This window comes from Gymnoscopelus braueri (assembly GCF_963280865.1).
Source record: "Gymnoscopelus braueri genome assembly, chromosome: 10".
Lineage (NCBI taxonomy): Eukaryota > Metazoa > Chordata > Actinopteri > Myctophiformes > Myctophidae > Gymnoscopelus > Gymnoscopelus braueri.
In genome coordinates this window covers 49,989,486-50,005,585 of record NC_137611.1, presented here as the reverse complement: position 1 = coordinate 50,005,585, position 16,100 = coordinate 49,989,486, and the positions used below count along the sequence as shown (strand labels likewise).

The 16,100-nt window shown below is 40.8% G+C and overlaps 1 protein-coding gene across 1 annotated transcript in view; it reads left to right on the top strand.

Annotated features, from left to right (window-relative positions):
• Window positions 1–1,044: 1,044 nt before the first annotated feature.
• LOC308093747 (solute carrier family 25 member 36-A-like) overlaps window positions 1,045–16,100 on the top strand; it is a 30,796-nt gene continuing 15,740 nt past the window's right edge. The window contains exons 1-3 of the mRNA XM_080440077.1: window positions 1,045–1,570; window positions 5,033–5,200; window positions 14,284–14,361. Of these exons, the coding sequence (XP_080296203.1) occupies window positions 1,530–1,570; window positions 5,033–5,200; window positions 14,284–14,361 (287 nt within the window). The 5' untranslated portion in view covers window positions 1,045–1,529. The remainder of the gene's footprint in view (window positions 1,571–5,032; window positions 5,201–14,283; window positions 14,362–16,100) is intronic.

Genomic DNA, 16,100 nt, shown 5'->3' with positions numbered 1-16,100 from the left:
AATCAATCAATCAATCAATCAATCAATCAAACCTTTGTATTGTGAATTGTACTTCCATGTACTGTTTCCATGTATTTTCTAAATAAAGTATTCAATCAATCAATCAATCAATGTAAAACAAAAAAATCCAAATAGTCAAAAGTGTCAACAAAAAAACATTGTGACACGCTGCTAGTTAGTATATCTGCTATTTTTTTATATCTATAATATGGTTAAAGTGCTTCAAATGATTGTGACTCTATATTCTATATCAACTAGTTTTGCTGGGAACCCCTTGAAACCATCCCAAGGACCCCTGGGGGTCCCTGGTCCCCACTTTGGGAACCACTGCCACTGACATACAGTATAATCAGTGGTGGAAAAAGTACTCAAATGTTTTACTTAAGTAAAAGTATCAATACTGCAATGTAGAAATACTCTGTTACAAGTAAAAGTTTGGTATTAAAAATGTACTTAAGTAAACGTACAAAAGTATTGGTATCAAAATTGATTTAAAGTACCAAAAGTAAAAGTACTAGAATGTTTTAAAATAGCAGATCTACAAGCTCACAACGCGATCCGACGCATTGCGAGCTTGTAGATCTGCTATTTTCAAATAGCCTAGGTAAAAAAATAGGTCAGAAGTGGTTAACGTATGTTTTATAATTTAATCATTTATATCTGCAAATTAACTAGTAGCTAAAGTTTTCAAATAAGTGTAGTGGAGTAAAAGTACAATATTTGCCTCTGAGATGTAGTGGAGTAGAAGTACTCAAATCATGTGGGGGTCCCAACCCACAGGTTGAGAACTACTGGCCTATATATATATGATACAGTTTAATTGTATGTTAATGAGTTCAGTGAAGTCCATTCACTAGCATGTGAACGGAGCGTGATGGGGGCAGGGACAGGCGTGACGTCAGAGGGGCGGCCCGACCCGACCAATGGGGAAGGCGTGTTTGACAGCCCCTATCTATTGCTTGTACAGTAAATATACTAGGAGCTGCTTCCCCTAGTTTATTCTGTCTCACACTGGCTGCTCAGGCGATCACACACACACACACACACACACACACTGACTAGTGGAATAACACACTGCTAGAAACACACGCACACACACGGATCAAAACGTTGATTCTTCATATTTGAGTTGAAGAAAACGGATCGTGCATTAGAGAGAGAGAGAGAGAGAGAGAGAGAGAGAGAGAGAGAGAGAGAGAGAGAGAGAGAGAGAGAGAGAGAGAGAGAGAGAGAGAGAGACACCTATACTGACTGACAGCGAGAGAGAGAGAGAGAGAGAGAGAGAGAGAGAGAGGAAGGAAGAAGAAGAAGGGATCTTCGGGGCCCTGTTATAGGTTCGTCTCGGCACGATCGCCGCTGCATTCCGACTCATCGGGACGATCCGATTTTATTGACTTATCGATTGGCTGATCGATCTACCTACCTATCATCAGATCGAGGGGTCCCGGGGTCGGTCCCCTGCCCTGCTGTGTGTATAGCTATAACAGCTGTCCTCCTGTGTGCGTGCGGAGGGACATGCTCAGTGCAGAATGAGCCAGAAGGAAACACTGGTGCATCTGTTTGCAGGAGGGTGAGTATATGGAGCTGTCATACTTTATATAGATCTGTTTGGTTTGTTAGATCTGCAACTGGCCTAGGCTTCCGATCAAAGTATTGATGGGATGTGGAGTTGTCTGTCTGTCTGTCTGTCTGTCTGTCTGTCTTCTGTCTACTGTGTCTATCTTGGACTTAATTGTGTGTCCATGAATAGTTTTGAATTTCTCATCTCTGGGACCCCAAACTGCTCTGTAAAATCCTCCTTAGTGTTGTTAATGTGGGTCCATTTGGTTCCATTAGTAGTTACAGAGGCGTAAGCGTCCATTTGGTTCCATATTTACACTAAGAGTTATAGACCTGTAAGATTCCATTTGGTTCCATTTGTACACTCTCTGAGTTACAGAACGGTAACTTACAGTAAGGGTCCATTTGGTTCCATGTTTACACTCTCAGAGTTACAGACCTGTAAGGGTCCATTTGGTTCCATGTGTACACTCAGAGTTACAGACCCGTAAGGGTCCATTTGGTTCCATGTGTACACTCTTCAGAGTTACAGACCCGTAAGGGTCCATTTGGTTCCATGTGTACACTCTCAGAGTTACAGACCTGTAAGGGTCCATTTGGTTCCATGTGTACACTCAGAGTTACAGACCCATAAGGGTCCATTTGGTTCCATGTGTACACTCTCAGAGTTACAGACCTGTAAGGGTCCATTTGGTTCCATGTGTACACTCTCAGAGTGACAGACCCGTAAGGGTCCATTTGGTTCCTAACTTAGCTGGGGACCCCCTAGCCGGAACCGCCTGTGTCTCATCGAATCAGCTGTCAGCTAGCTGTGCCCTATCCTATCACACGCTCACAAATCTATGAATGAACTGGAAAACGGCGCTGATGACGCATGAGCCATTGTTGTGGGCTCAGACATCTGCTGGGGGGATAGAGTTTACACATGTCTAGTGGTTGAGTTACTGTAACTTCATTTTTGCATGCTTCATGGAAAGTGATATGTTTTGTGTTCAAATAAGTGTTAAATAGCTCTATATTGTGATAATAATCGTTGACTGTAGTGCATTTTGATGTCAAGGACCCCCACATTAATATGTATTTGGCCCGCAGACCTCCATCTGAAAATATTCACTCTTCTTACTATCACAGTATAGAGTTTAGACTTTTTTTTTACACAAAACATTTTGTTTTAACCCCAAAAAAATCACTTACGGCAGCATTAAGTCGAATGAAATTAGGAGACAGTGCTGTTATCATATCCAAATACATAATTACTTTAGAGGCAAAATGTCATTCAGAGGGAGTAGACCTAAACCTAACTTTAACCTCTTAAACCCCAGCAAAATAGCCGACCGACAAGCTCTCAACGCGACGCAACACGTCGCGTTGTGAGCTTGTCGGTCGGCTATTTTCAGTGAAAGCTTTCCCCCACAATAACAGAAAACAGAAAAGACACTGGTATTGAGCCCTGAGGGACCCATTTGGGGTTTTAAGTGGTTAATTGCGGCACTTTCCTTTTGAAGTGAAAGTTATGGCATGAACCAGTTAGACTGCAATTGGATTGTGACAAAGACGGTCTTTGTTTCTTTCAGTCTTATCAGCCACTAGCCGGTCTTCCCTCTTTCCTCGACCTATAGCCTCCCGTATTCAAACACATTTATCCGAGCAAATACCAGTACAGCGTTTTCTCGCTCTCCGTATGATCCAAGCAGGTATACACACCAAGACACATTTCGGTGAAGAGGTTAGAATGGCGATAAGTCCTTTTAATTCGTTTCCTCCCTGATACTACTCAGTTTCCCGCAACTTGTGTGATTCAAGACGTTTTTTATTTGTCACTTACTTATACCGGTACAAGCAGCGAAATGCTGTTGGAACTTGTCCCGCAGATTGTGCTACATATATAGCATGAAAAAAGCAAGAAAATAAAACTAAAAAAAGGATATAATGACAATAATAAGGATAATATACAATGTGCAGTGATAGAATTATAGACTAATGCTTAGGGACTTGTCTTAGACAAGCACAGTTACTTATACAGTTACCAGCATTTTAGGCAGTATGGGCAGGTTTTTTCCGATACTGGTAAATTGGCAACAACTCTTACTTAAAACAGAGCTGAGACCTCAGCAGGCTCCCTGTAGAAGCCACTAGACTAGACACGACACACACACACACACACACACACACACACACACACACACACACACACACACACACACACACACACACACACACACACACACACACACACACACACACACACACACACACACACACACACACACACATACACACACACACACACACACACACACACACGTACGTACACACACTCACATACAGTACACGCCCACATGGGTGGCAGGCGGCATATAGTTAGCTGAAAGTAGACCAAAGGTCGCGCCTGCCTGTTGGAAGGCAGCTGAACTATGCAGAGATCAACTGCAGCGTACACACACACACACACACACACACACACACACACACACACACACACACACACACACACACACACACACACACACACACACACAAGCACGCCGCATTTACATATCCACCGAACTTGACACAACACGGCTAGTTGGCTAACCATGTGAACCCTAGCACCCTTATTCTGGGGGCGGGGGGGGGTCGTTCAGTGAAAATAACCAACCTACTCACGTGTCGAGTTTGTAGATTGGCAGACAGACAGACAGACATCAAATTGATCGATATTTATGGTTTATGAAACCACAGGCTACCTATAGGCAAGAGTAGAGAGATTAGAGAATACGCAAACACAAGCAAACATAAGACAATAGAATCAAATAATTAGACTTTAGTGTGGGCCCAGCCTTTTGCAGTTGGCGTGTGTGTGTGTGTGCGTGCGTGTGTGTGTTTGTTAACGTAATGTAAAACAACTCTGATCTGTAATGTTGGCAGTGTGTTTTGTATACTAAACTAAGCCGGCACACAGCAGGTTAAATGCTGATGTCATCACGATCTTCCACCAGTCCACCTGGTTTTGGCACTCCATACACGACACGTGGCCTTATTTACTGTGTGTGTGTGTGTGTGTATGTGTGTGTGCGCTCGTGCGTGATACAGTTCGCAGCATTCGCAGACAGCGGCACTCACACAGACCGGTGATTGTTGTGATGGAAACGGTCAAAGGTCACGGGGGTCGTATGCTAATGAGCCCGTGTCATTGTCCCTACGTGCGCCGCATGCTCGGTCACATTGAGCGCAGACGGTCTGTGTGTGAAATCAATAGTTAAGGTTAAGAAAGATAGAAACTTTAGTTTCGGAGTTACCCTACCGTTAAGTTAAGGAGTTTTAAGACCTTTTCAATACTGCAAAATAACTAACAAAATAAGACTGTTACTGCGGCAAAAGTCATTAACAAACTATGTTATAAAAAAATCGGCCAAATGATGTTCATTTATTTCCCAACAATGATAATGGGCATCCAAGTGTAAAATTGACTTTGCCCCATGCTGTGTTCCAGATGTGGGGGTACGGTGGGAGCCATCCTGACCTGTCCGCTGGAGGTGGTGAAGACCCGGCTGCAGTCGTCCACGGTCAACCTCCTCTACTACTCTGAGGTGCACCTCAGCACCGTCAACGGGGCCGGCGTGGCCCGCATGTCCACGCCGGGGCCACTGCACTGTCTCAAGTGAGTATGCACTATAGTATGCACTGACTTGTTTGTTTGTTTTCACTTCCAACAGCATCTAAAAATCATACACCAAGAATCAGTACAAAAGGTGAAGGAGAATGCCTGAAAACCCTCCAGGGTCTTGAGAAGTGGCATTCTCCAGGAATGTTTTTACATTAATTGAAGGATAAAATTACATCAATCTGGAAAATATATACAAATAAAACATTAATAGACATGTCATACAGCTTTAAAAAACAAAACAATATAGACAATATACCAAAGAAAAGAAACAACAAAAGCATATTGCAACAATAAAAGTCATAGGCAGATTAGGCACACAAACTAAACCTCAATCGCACACAAAAAAAGCTATTAAAATACGCGATTTCAAGTAAGAACCATAGGCGCGGGTTTTTAACTGGCGGATCCGTTATGGAGTTATGGAATTTCTGTACTGTACCACTCGTCCTAGGATATCATAACGTCATAATAAAGGTAAGATTAACGTGGGGCAAAATCCCCCTTTAATGGAGAGGCCATATCAAGCAATGTTACTTTAACGATCAGCCCAGGAAGTAATAATTATGTTATTGATTAGTCCAGGAAGATTCCAGGTCTTTGTCTGAGCGGTAGGAAAGCTACTCAGTCCTGACCTTTGCCCCTGCCACAGATGAATGTGTGAGGTGGAGTGTAGTGATGCGTTGTGTTTTTATTATTTAATGATCTTGTTAGTAATACAGTGTTGTTTCACCATCCGATCCCTGTGCATTTCTACTGAACATGACATGCTGAACACTCACTTCCCTTCAGGAAGTACATACTACGTGACTTTATCATACTTTATGGCGTTATTATTGTTGCAACACACAACTGGCACATTTCCACTGATATTATTATTTTGTTTACTGTAGAGCCCAGCTGATGCCAGGTTTTTGAGTCGTAGATGACCAATTATAATTTACAATGTAGGTATTTAGCAGACACTCCTTTTAACCAGAGTGACTTACAATAATGAAGGTAAACAAACACATACTGTACATCAAATGCAGAGAGAGAGAGAGAGAGAGAGAGAGAGAGAGAGAGAGAGAGAGAGAGAGAGAGAGAGAGAGAGAGAGAGAGAGAGAGAGAGAGAGAGAGAAAATATGTCTCAGTGAACTAGGATCACAGGTAAACCTAGCATCAGTCTCAACAATATACTATCAAAATAATAATATGTACATTGTTTATTATCAATCAAGAGTTCAAAGTCAAAGATTAAGATTTTTAAGTGCAAACATTTCTAATACATTGTAAAAGCTTCGAATTAATCAAAGTTTATATCTGAGAAGATTAAACTTAAACTAAACAAAACACAAGTAACTTTTTATCTAACCACTTAAACCCTACTCAAAAAGCATGTAGATCTACTATTTTGGAAATGTCTTGAAAACTTAGTTGTCAGGATTGAAAATGGTTCATTGCTGCATGATCGCTGATACCGATGTTGTAAAAAAGTCAAAGACCGATATATTGACCAAACGATATAATGCTCTCTAGCTCTAGTTTACTATCCAGATTTGTCAAGCGCAAGTCAATCAGAGCTATTACACAGCCTGGATCAGTCCTTTCTTTGTATTTTAATAACAGCATAGTGTTTCATTTCACATTGTGACCGTCAACCATTGTTGTGAAGTGCATAATTATGTGTTAGCAAGGTTAATCCTGCCTCTTGACTATTTATATAAATAGATAAACAAACAAACAGGACAATAGAGGGGTGGGGGGGGGGTGGGGAGTGTGGGTGCTTAGAGCTTGGCTGTATTTAGACCTTTTCAAGGACCGCTGGGGGTCCCCGGGCCCCACTTTGAGAACCACTTGGCCTATAGTATCCATAGTAAGTGGGTCATGGCCAGATGGAGTCTAATTGTGTCAAGGTTGACGCACATTCTTGCCAGCTCAAAGATCAGACTCTCACCACTGAGAGAATGATGACAGTTGGCTAGGCTCCCACGTAGCTGTGACCCAATAGTGTCATCGTGTCAACTGTCAACTTTAACTTCTAACTTATAGTCACATAACAGGTTTACAGATGTTAAGAATTCAGTTTTTGTGCAAGAAACCATGTAAAGGAGAGCAGGCAGCAATCAAATATATCTACATACAGTCAGTGGTGGGAAAAGTACTCAAATTTGGTACTTAAGTAAAAGTATCAATCCTACAATGTAGACAGTTACAAGTAAAAGCCTGTAATTCAAAATTTACTTGAGTAAAAGAACAAAAGTATTGGTGTAAAAATATCCTAAAAAGTACTAAAATGTTTGAAAATAGCAGATCTACAAGCTCACAACGCGGCGCGATGCGACGCGTTGTGAGCTTGTAGATCTGTTATTTTCAAATGGCCTAGGTGTAAAATAGGGCTAAAGTGGTTAATGTATGTTTTATAACGTAATGATTTATATCATATATGATTTAGTAACAAGTAACTAAAGGTTTCAAATAATTGTAGTGGAGTAAAAGTACAATATTTGCCTCTGAGATGTAGTAGAGTAGAAGTAAAAGTAAGTAAGAAAATTGGAAATACTGTACTTTGTTACTTTACACCACTGGATATTTCTAATATGAATACAGTTAAATACATACGGTGCATGGTTTACACAACGACAATGGAACGAGGCAGTTACCATAAAATAGCAGCAGATATAGCAGCAGACATTACATAAGGTGCATAGTTTAAAGAACGATGGCAATAAAATAGCCACAGATATAGAACATGTGCATATAGTGTCACGTGCAGCTGAGACATCATTTAGCAGCAGATAGGCCTATCACACATCAGTGTAAACACGTGCTCACACAGTGAAGCATGTCTTCACATGCGCTACAGTAAGTAGGACACTTATGACCTTGTACATCAGTGGTTTTCAAACATTTTCATATCATGGAGCCCCTAAATTAGTAATGTATTTGAACACGGACCCCCATCTGAATATATCTTGTGCCAGGGACACTCCCCATGCAAGATTTGTGTCGTTATTAAATATATATCTTTGAAAATAGCAGATCTACAAGCTCACAACGTGCCATATCGCAACGCGCTGTGAGCTTGTAGATCGGCTATTTCCAAATGACCAATTCTCAAATGGCCAATGTAGGGTTCATGTGGTTTAAACATGTTTTGGTGCTATAAAAACATGTTGTCATACAATCTAGGTTAAACATTCTAATATTAAGAATGACTTTTGCTTGATAGTCACTGCTCACCTGAGCATCATTACGTTATTTAGACATTAGGAGCTCCTGATTGTCGCCAAATGACATTTCAGTTGGAGCGTGTGAATGTTGCACGTCACATGGACAGCACAGTATTCAGACTTTCAAGCTCACAACGCGGCGCGTAAAGCGACATGCGGCACCATCGCGCGACGAAGGCATAAATTAGCATCACAACTCCATAAAACAGACACAAGTTTCCTTCAGTATTTCTACAGTTCAAACCCTGGTTCGATAAAAAAAAACGTGTCAAGACAAAAGGCAAAGGTTATTGTCTCGTCTCCACGAGCAGTTCGCCGATAAACGGTGACATTTGGGTCATGTCGTCGCTAGTAAACTCTTTTAACGTCACCAGTAAACTCTCTAACGCTAGCGGCAGTACTAGAGTGACTTTGGTCTTTACGACTCCCCGAGACAAACATTAACAGCAACCATTAACGGCTCGGCTGCACGTGAGGTCTATAGTATACAGGCATATGTGGTCTGACCTTAATGCTCCCGGGGTCATTTTCTTTACACGTGCCGTGGAAACACGTTTTTCTCACAGCCATGTCACGTTAGCATGACCGCAATGGGCTCTATGCACAGCAGCCGTGTCGGAAATAAATTGGGCCTCATCCTTACTTCCTTCACAGGTCTTTACCAATTATACTGATTAAGGCTCTGTTCCATTTATTGTAGCACAGTGGTTCTCAAACCTTTTAATTTCAAGGACCCCCGTGACTCTGAGAGTGTACAAATGGAACCAAATGGACCCGTAACACACCTGTAAGGGGGTTTGGAACCCACCTCAAGAAACCATGAGGGTCCCTGGACCACACTTTGAGACCCACTGGTGTAGCAGAGTGTTCCCAGTTAACCAACATGCACAATATCAGCACCCTGACAGCTTTTTGACCAGAGCGGAACAGAGCATTAGTACAAGTGGTAACACCTGGGAAGGAAGTAAGGAAGAGGCCCAATTTCTTTCCGATATGGCTGCTCTGCATAGACCCCACTCAACCCCAGTAGCCTACTTTGGTCAAATATTGATTTATCATGGGTTCGGGACCCCTAGGGGCGCTTAAGAGTTCGGGGTAGAAGAGGAAAGTTACATAGTGCAGCTTTAAAGGGATATTTCACTTTTTAAAAAAAAGGTCATTTTATCGTCTACTCAGGCTTTCGTGAGCCCCTCAGACAGTTTTTAAGTTGCTTGATTCAGTATTTAGGCATTTGATATTCATTGTATCAGACACGCCCCCTGGAACACGCCCCCCTTCCTATACAAAGCTTGTAGATCTGCTGTTTTCACAATGTTTGCCTCTTTCTTGCGTAATATTTGACAATTTGGCCAATTTGGTATAAAAAATGTCTTAAAAGTAATTAAATTGTCACTTTAGAAATGTGCAGCTGTATACCCTGTATACACTTATACTGTATGTTGGTTTGTTTACTGAAAACAATGTTGCACATTAAGCTAATCTTCTGGGGGAGTTTGGTAACCACTGTCTTAGTCCACTAAAGCCCTGTCCAGACCAACGCATTGGAAACTCGCAACGCAACCACTTGCAACTCGCAACCACCTGTAACCACTTGCAACAGAATCCTAAAACTGGGGTTTGCAACTCGACAGCTGATCTACAAACCCACAACGCGTGCTAATGGTCAAGATTAAATATATCCCCATAGCAAGTAGGCAGGCTCTATTAGCTCAATGGTAAAACATAAACAAAAAAATCTGCACTTGCGCAGGAAACCGGGTTCAAATCTGGTGTAGAGGAGGAAAATGACATGTGTACTTCAGTACACTACTAAAGCAATTGTGCTTTGTTACTGTTCACCACTGAATGTATTGTTGGACTGCTATGAGAGGAGAGCACAGACCTGCTATAATGACGCAGCAACAGTGAATGTTCCACATCCCATAATAGTGTGTTCATGTCAGGCTGACCTGATACCGGGCAGCATTCTAGTTCCACCACTCAGGATAGATATAAAACACGTCATATGACTGAACTCAACGCAGCTCAAACCTTATTTGTAGAGCACATGTAACACCACCACGACGACCCAGGTGTTGCACATAAAAATACAAATAATTACACTGTAAAAGACAAAGCAGACATGATGTAACATACAGTATGTGAAGTACAGAGGGAAAGGGCACAGGTGCACAAATGTATGTATGTAAAATAACAACATATTGACAATTGCAGATCTACAAGCTCACAAGTGAGCAATTTTCGCAATGTTTGCACGCCACAATGGTACAACAAACTATAATACAGTGGTGAGTCAGACTAATTGATTTAATCTATTATGAGCTCCTGGCAGCACTACTTGTTTGCCTGCAGGTGACCTACCTGACACCATAGCTTTACCTGGGTGCTGCTGCAGCAGTGTGTTTACAGTAAATCAAGACATATAGAGCATGCAGTACAGTATGTCGCTGCATGGTGCTTCTCAAAGTGGGGTCCGGGGACCTTGAGAGGGTCCCAGGGGGTCCCCGGCAAAATGAGGAACAGTTTTAACCTCCCTATTTTATACTTTGGCTATTTTCAAAACATTTAGAAAAAATCTTCAAGCATACATTTTTTTAATTTTGAAGATTTTGAAGATTTTAAGATTCTTATGGGAGTCCCTGGCACATCATATTTTCAGATGGGGGTCCACGGCCAACTACAAACCAATTTGGGGGTCCTTGACCTGAACAAGTTTGAGAACCACTGGTTTTAATGAATATGCATAATTGGAAAGACAGATTAATGGGAGAATGCTTGGCAACGCTTTACTTAAAAGTGGGGTCTACAATGCATTATAATTAAAAAAAAAAAAGCATTATAATGTGCTGATAAGGCTTCATAAGTTAACACTCGTTATACATGTTTATAATTATGCATAACAACTTATAACAAGGTTTATGACGTATTATAAGTGCTGGTCATAATGCATTATTATGCTCAGTGGAACAGCACATTATAACTACCTTAACTTAGTTCGTTATAAGTGTCTCTGATATAAGTTGTTATGCACAATTATAAACACTTATAACAAGTGTTATGAAGCCTTACAAGTGAATTTTAATGCACTATAAATGTGATTATTATGCATTATATAACCAAACTTTCAGTAAAGTGTTATCGAATGTTTGAGTGCAGTTAGTACTTTTACTCAAGTACTCTACCTGAGTACACTTCTGAGTACAAGTTTCCCATTTTCAATACTTTTACTTCTACTCCACTACATCTCAGAGGCAAATATTATACTTTTACTCCACTACAATTATTTGAAAACTTTAGTCACTAGTTACTTTGCAGATTTAGATTATTATGACATCATTCCGGATTTTCACTTGTAACAGAGTACTTCTACATTGCAGTATTGATACTTTTACTTAAGTAAAACATGTGAGCACTTTTTTCCACCACTGTTAGAGTGTGTATACCTGCATTGTAATGTGAGAGTGTTCCTGGGTGAGAACATCAATGGAAAGTCAAGTTGAACAACAAGTAGCCTGCAGTAAACACTGTATGATCTCACCATGTGACATGCAGGACCGTTTAGAGAGGATCACATTACTGCTCACATCAACTATCACATCCTCTCTGCTCTGTCAGGTGGAAACCTTGTATCCAAAAAGACCAAGACCCCTCCTTCTTTATTGTCTTTTTAAAAATGATTTAAAATAGTGACAATAGCCGATCTGCAAGCTCACCGAGTGTACATAGATCTGATATTTCCACTGCCTTTGTGTTTGCACTCTTGTATGATGAAGTTGTGAGTTACAATTTGAAACTTGGAGATACAAGGTAGTAATAGTAAATAGTGCAGTAAGAGTATAAAACAGTATCGCAACATCAACCGAAGGATTCAAAATACAAAATGATTGCTTACTATGAATGACATTTCATCATGTGATGAATGACGTGGTATCAGGTTGGCATAGACTGGCAAACTCGCTGCAAAAACAGAACCTGTGTTCCAATGGATCCAGTGTAGTTATTATTAAATAATACCTACACAATTTTTTTGTCACAAGCTATTGTTAATGCTTTTCAATGGTTCAATATTTATCAAACCTCACAGACGTAAAGCTGCAGTAACCTTGATCTTAAATTGAACCTTGACCATCAGGTCAACATTCTCCTACAAAATGTCTTCTAAATCATTTTTTTTAAAACTACGTTGCTACATCAGTGGTTCTCAAACGTTTTCATGTCAAGGACCCCCCAAAATTATATGTATTTGGCCACGGACCCCCATCTCCAAATATTTCGTTCCAGGGACCTCCAGAAGCATAGAATTGAGTAAAAAAAAAATCGCTTTAAAAATATATATATATTCACGAGCTTGTAGATCTGCTATTTTTGAATAGCCAAAGAAATCAAAAATGAAACAGATGCGTTCCCGGTCTGAATGGGTTAACATAACTCACCCATTGGACAAAATTACATTTTATTAATTTAAAAAAGCTTACATAGTGCACCTTTAACTATGTTCACTTTGAGGATTCGACAGCAGATCTACAAGCTCAAGCTTTTAGACCGGCTATTTTCTCGACTCTTGTGCGATACCCTCGCTCGGTGAAGTATATGGCGTTCACTTACGGACGAGTCGAAACACAAGTGTTACACGGTTATGTGACACATTATGTGCGAGTGATATCGTATTGAAACCTGGCCAAAAAAACATTGTGTAAGCGCACTACTGAAACAAAGGCATAGTGACAGGTCAATGGAAGACTACGTGCATCTCGCAGGTCACATGGAAAGCCCCGGAACGCTCAGGTTACACTGACTACTGACTACCAGTGGTGGAAGAAGTACTCGGATATTTGACTTTAAGTAAAAGTAGCAATACCACAATATTAAAAAAAAACTCTGTTACAAGTAAAAGGCCCCGTGTTCAAAATGTTACTCGAGTAAAAGTACAAAAGTATTGGCATCAAAATATAGTTAAAGTACCAAGAGTAAAAGTACTAATGTTTGAAAATAGCAGATCTACAACCCTACAAAGTCACGAGTAACTAAGGTTTTCAAATAATTGTAGTGGAGTAAAAGTACAATATTTGCCTCTGAGACGTAGTGGAGTAGAAGTAAAAGTATAGCAAATTGGAAATACTCTCGTAAAGTAAAAAGTATCTAAAAATTGTACTCCAGTACGGTACATGTACTCAGTTACTTTCCACCACTGCTGACGACTAGGATCAGATAGAATTATTACACTGGATGGCATCTTCTCTGAGGCAACGTTGGCAGCAGGCAGTGTTCTAAACATAGTTCTGTTATGTTATTATTATATAACGGTTATTCTCGGCCTTCTTAAATCCAAAGAACTCCTGCCTGGTGATATGCATCAGGTCACGGTCACCTCCATTTGATAGCGTTTATTATCTCTGGGAACCCAGGCCAATATGCACTGTAAAAAACATCCTCTGTTCATTTAACAGAGAGAGAGAGAGAGAGAGAGAGAGAGAGAGAGAGAGAGAGAGAGAGAGAGAGAGAGAGAGAGAGAGAGAGAGAGAGAGAGAGAGAGAGAGAGAGAGAGAGAGAGAGAGAGAGAGAGAGAGAGAGAGAGAGAGAGAGAGAGAATAGAGTGTTGCTTCAGTCCAGTGTCACTTTTGTTGACTAAAACTGTGACGAAAAATGATGGGCGACAACCCTTTAAATAAATACTAAGCTATGATGACTGACAGTATGACTAAATATACCAAGCACCTTGTAGATTTTTTTGGCAACATTTTTGGGAGTACATTAGTGTAGTGGGAGTGCATTGTTATTATTATTATGTTACTAATCAATGGTTGTCAATTAATGATGAGTTCTTGCCGATGACTGATGATGAGTGTGTGTGTGCTTGTGTCACTGCAGAATGATCATGGAGAGAGAGGGGGCTCGATCGCTCTTCAGAGGGCTGGGACCCACCCTTGTGGGCGTGGCCCCTTCCAGGTATGTTATGGTTACATATGAACATGTTTATATATATACTGTATGTCACGTCAAGTTAACCCATTGAGACCTGAGGCCGACTTCTGCAAAATGCCTTCTAAATCAGTAGTTCTCACACTCAAGATTTTTCCAAAAATGTTCAAAAACATTGAAGTGACACGCTGCGAGCTTGTAGATCTGCCTTATATGGATAACTTTCCATATAAGGCATGGAAGGCTAAAAACACGTACGGTACCAATACGTATTCTTGACATAAAAATGTACAGAATACATTTCTCCTTCTCTGATGCCCATTGCTGCAGAATCTAGTAGGGTTGTCATGATCATATCATTTGACTTGACCATTAACACATCGTGTGCCAGAGGTTTATTAAAATAGGATACATCTAGTGCCAGCATATCTTCCATCCACTTACGTTGATATGTTTCGTGCTGTAGAAGCCCAGACGAGGACGCGCATGTAAACAAAGCCTGCGTGCGAGACTTGCTCTCGAACTAGCAGTTCGTGTTATGCAATCTCTTCTAAAATGGTGTTTTTGTCGCTCCTAACCCTTCCCTCGCCTGCGCGCCGTGCAAGACCAGGGAATAATAATAATAATGTTAAGCCTTTCACCCAGCAGTGGAATGGAATTCATATTTCTGCACTGTAACTGGATTTGAGCCGCTATGCAGCGGAAATGAGCCCGCTGTCGTTCACCAGGAAAACAGCAGATCTACAAGCTCTCTACGCGTCGCGCTGCGACGCGTTGTGAGCTTGTAGATCTGCTGTTTTCCTGGTGCGCACCTAAGCATAACTCAGGCTTTGGTCTCTGGTCTCGGGCTTAAAACAACACCAGCGGTCAGACGGACTAGAGCTATTACATTGGATGTGTTGTTCTTGCAGTGTGTGTGTGTGTGTGTGTGTGTGTGTGTGTGTGTGTGTGTGTGTGTGTGTGTGTGTGTGTGTGTGTGTGTGTGTGTGTGTGTGTGTGTGTGTGTGTGTGTGTGTGTGTGTGTGTGTGTGTGTGTGTGTGTGTGCGCAGTGGTGTAAAGTAACTAAGTACATTTACTCAAGCACTGTACTTAAGTACAATTTTGAGATAATTTTACTTCACTGGAGCATTTCCACTTTTTCTACCCCACTACATCTCAGAGGAAAATATTGTACTTTTACTACAATTACAATTATTTGAAAACTTTAGTTACTAGTTACTTTGTAGATTTTGATTATTATTACAAAACATACATGAACCACTTCAGCCCTATATACATTTCGGCCATTTTGCGATGCGACGCATTGTGAGCTTGTAGATCTGCTATTTTCAAAAGATGTTTATACATTTGAAATAGGACATTCTGCATAATGAGTATTTTTACTGAGTACTTTTACTTTGATGCCATTTGTACTTTTACTCAAGTACTTTTTCCACCACTGTGTGTGTGTGTGTGTGTGTGTGTGTCCAGTGCGACTCCAGGCTGAGTCATAGGTCGGGTATTGTTACAGTACGTAATGTGATTATTACAGCTGTGTGTGTTGGGAACAGGAATGTAATAGTTTGGAAAAGCTGCGTCGTGTTTACGTTGTTCAGGGGCTTGCACTCTTTGTATCAACTATATTAAACACATTCCAATCAATACATTATGTCAACCCATTTAGGACGGTTACATCTATACGTTGTTCTACCTTTGAAGCCGGGAACACCTCTGTGTCAACTGTTTAGTTGTTGCTACTGTATATATACAGTATATACGTAGAAAC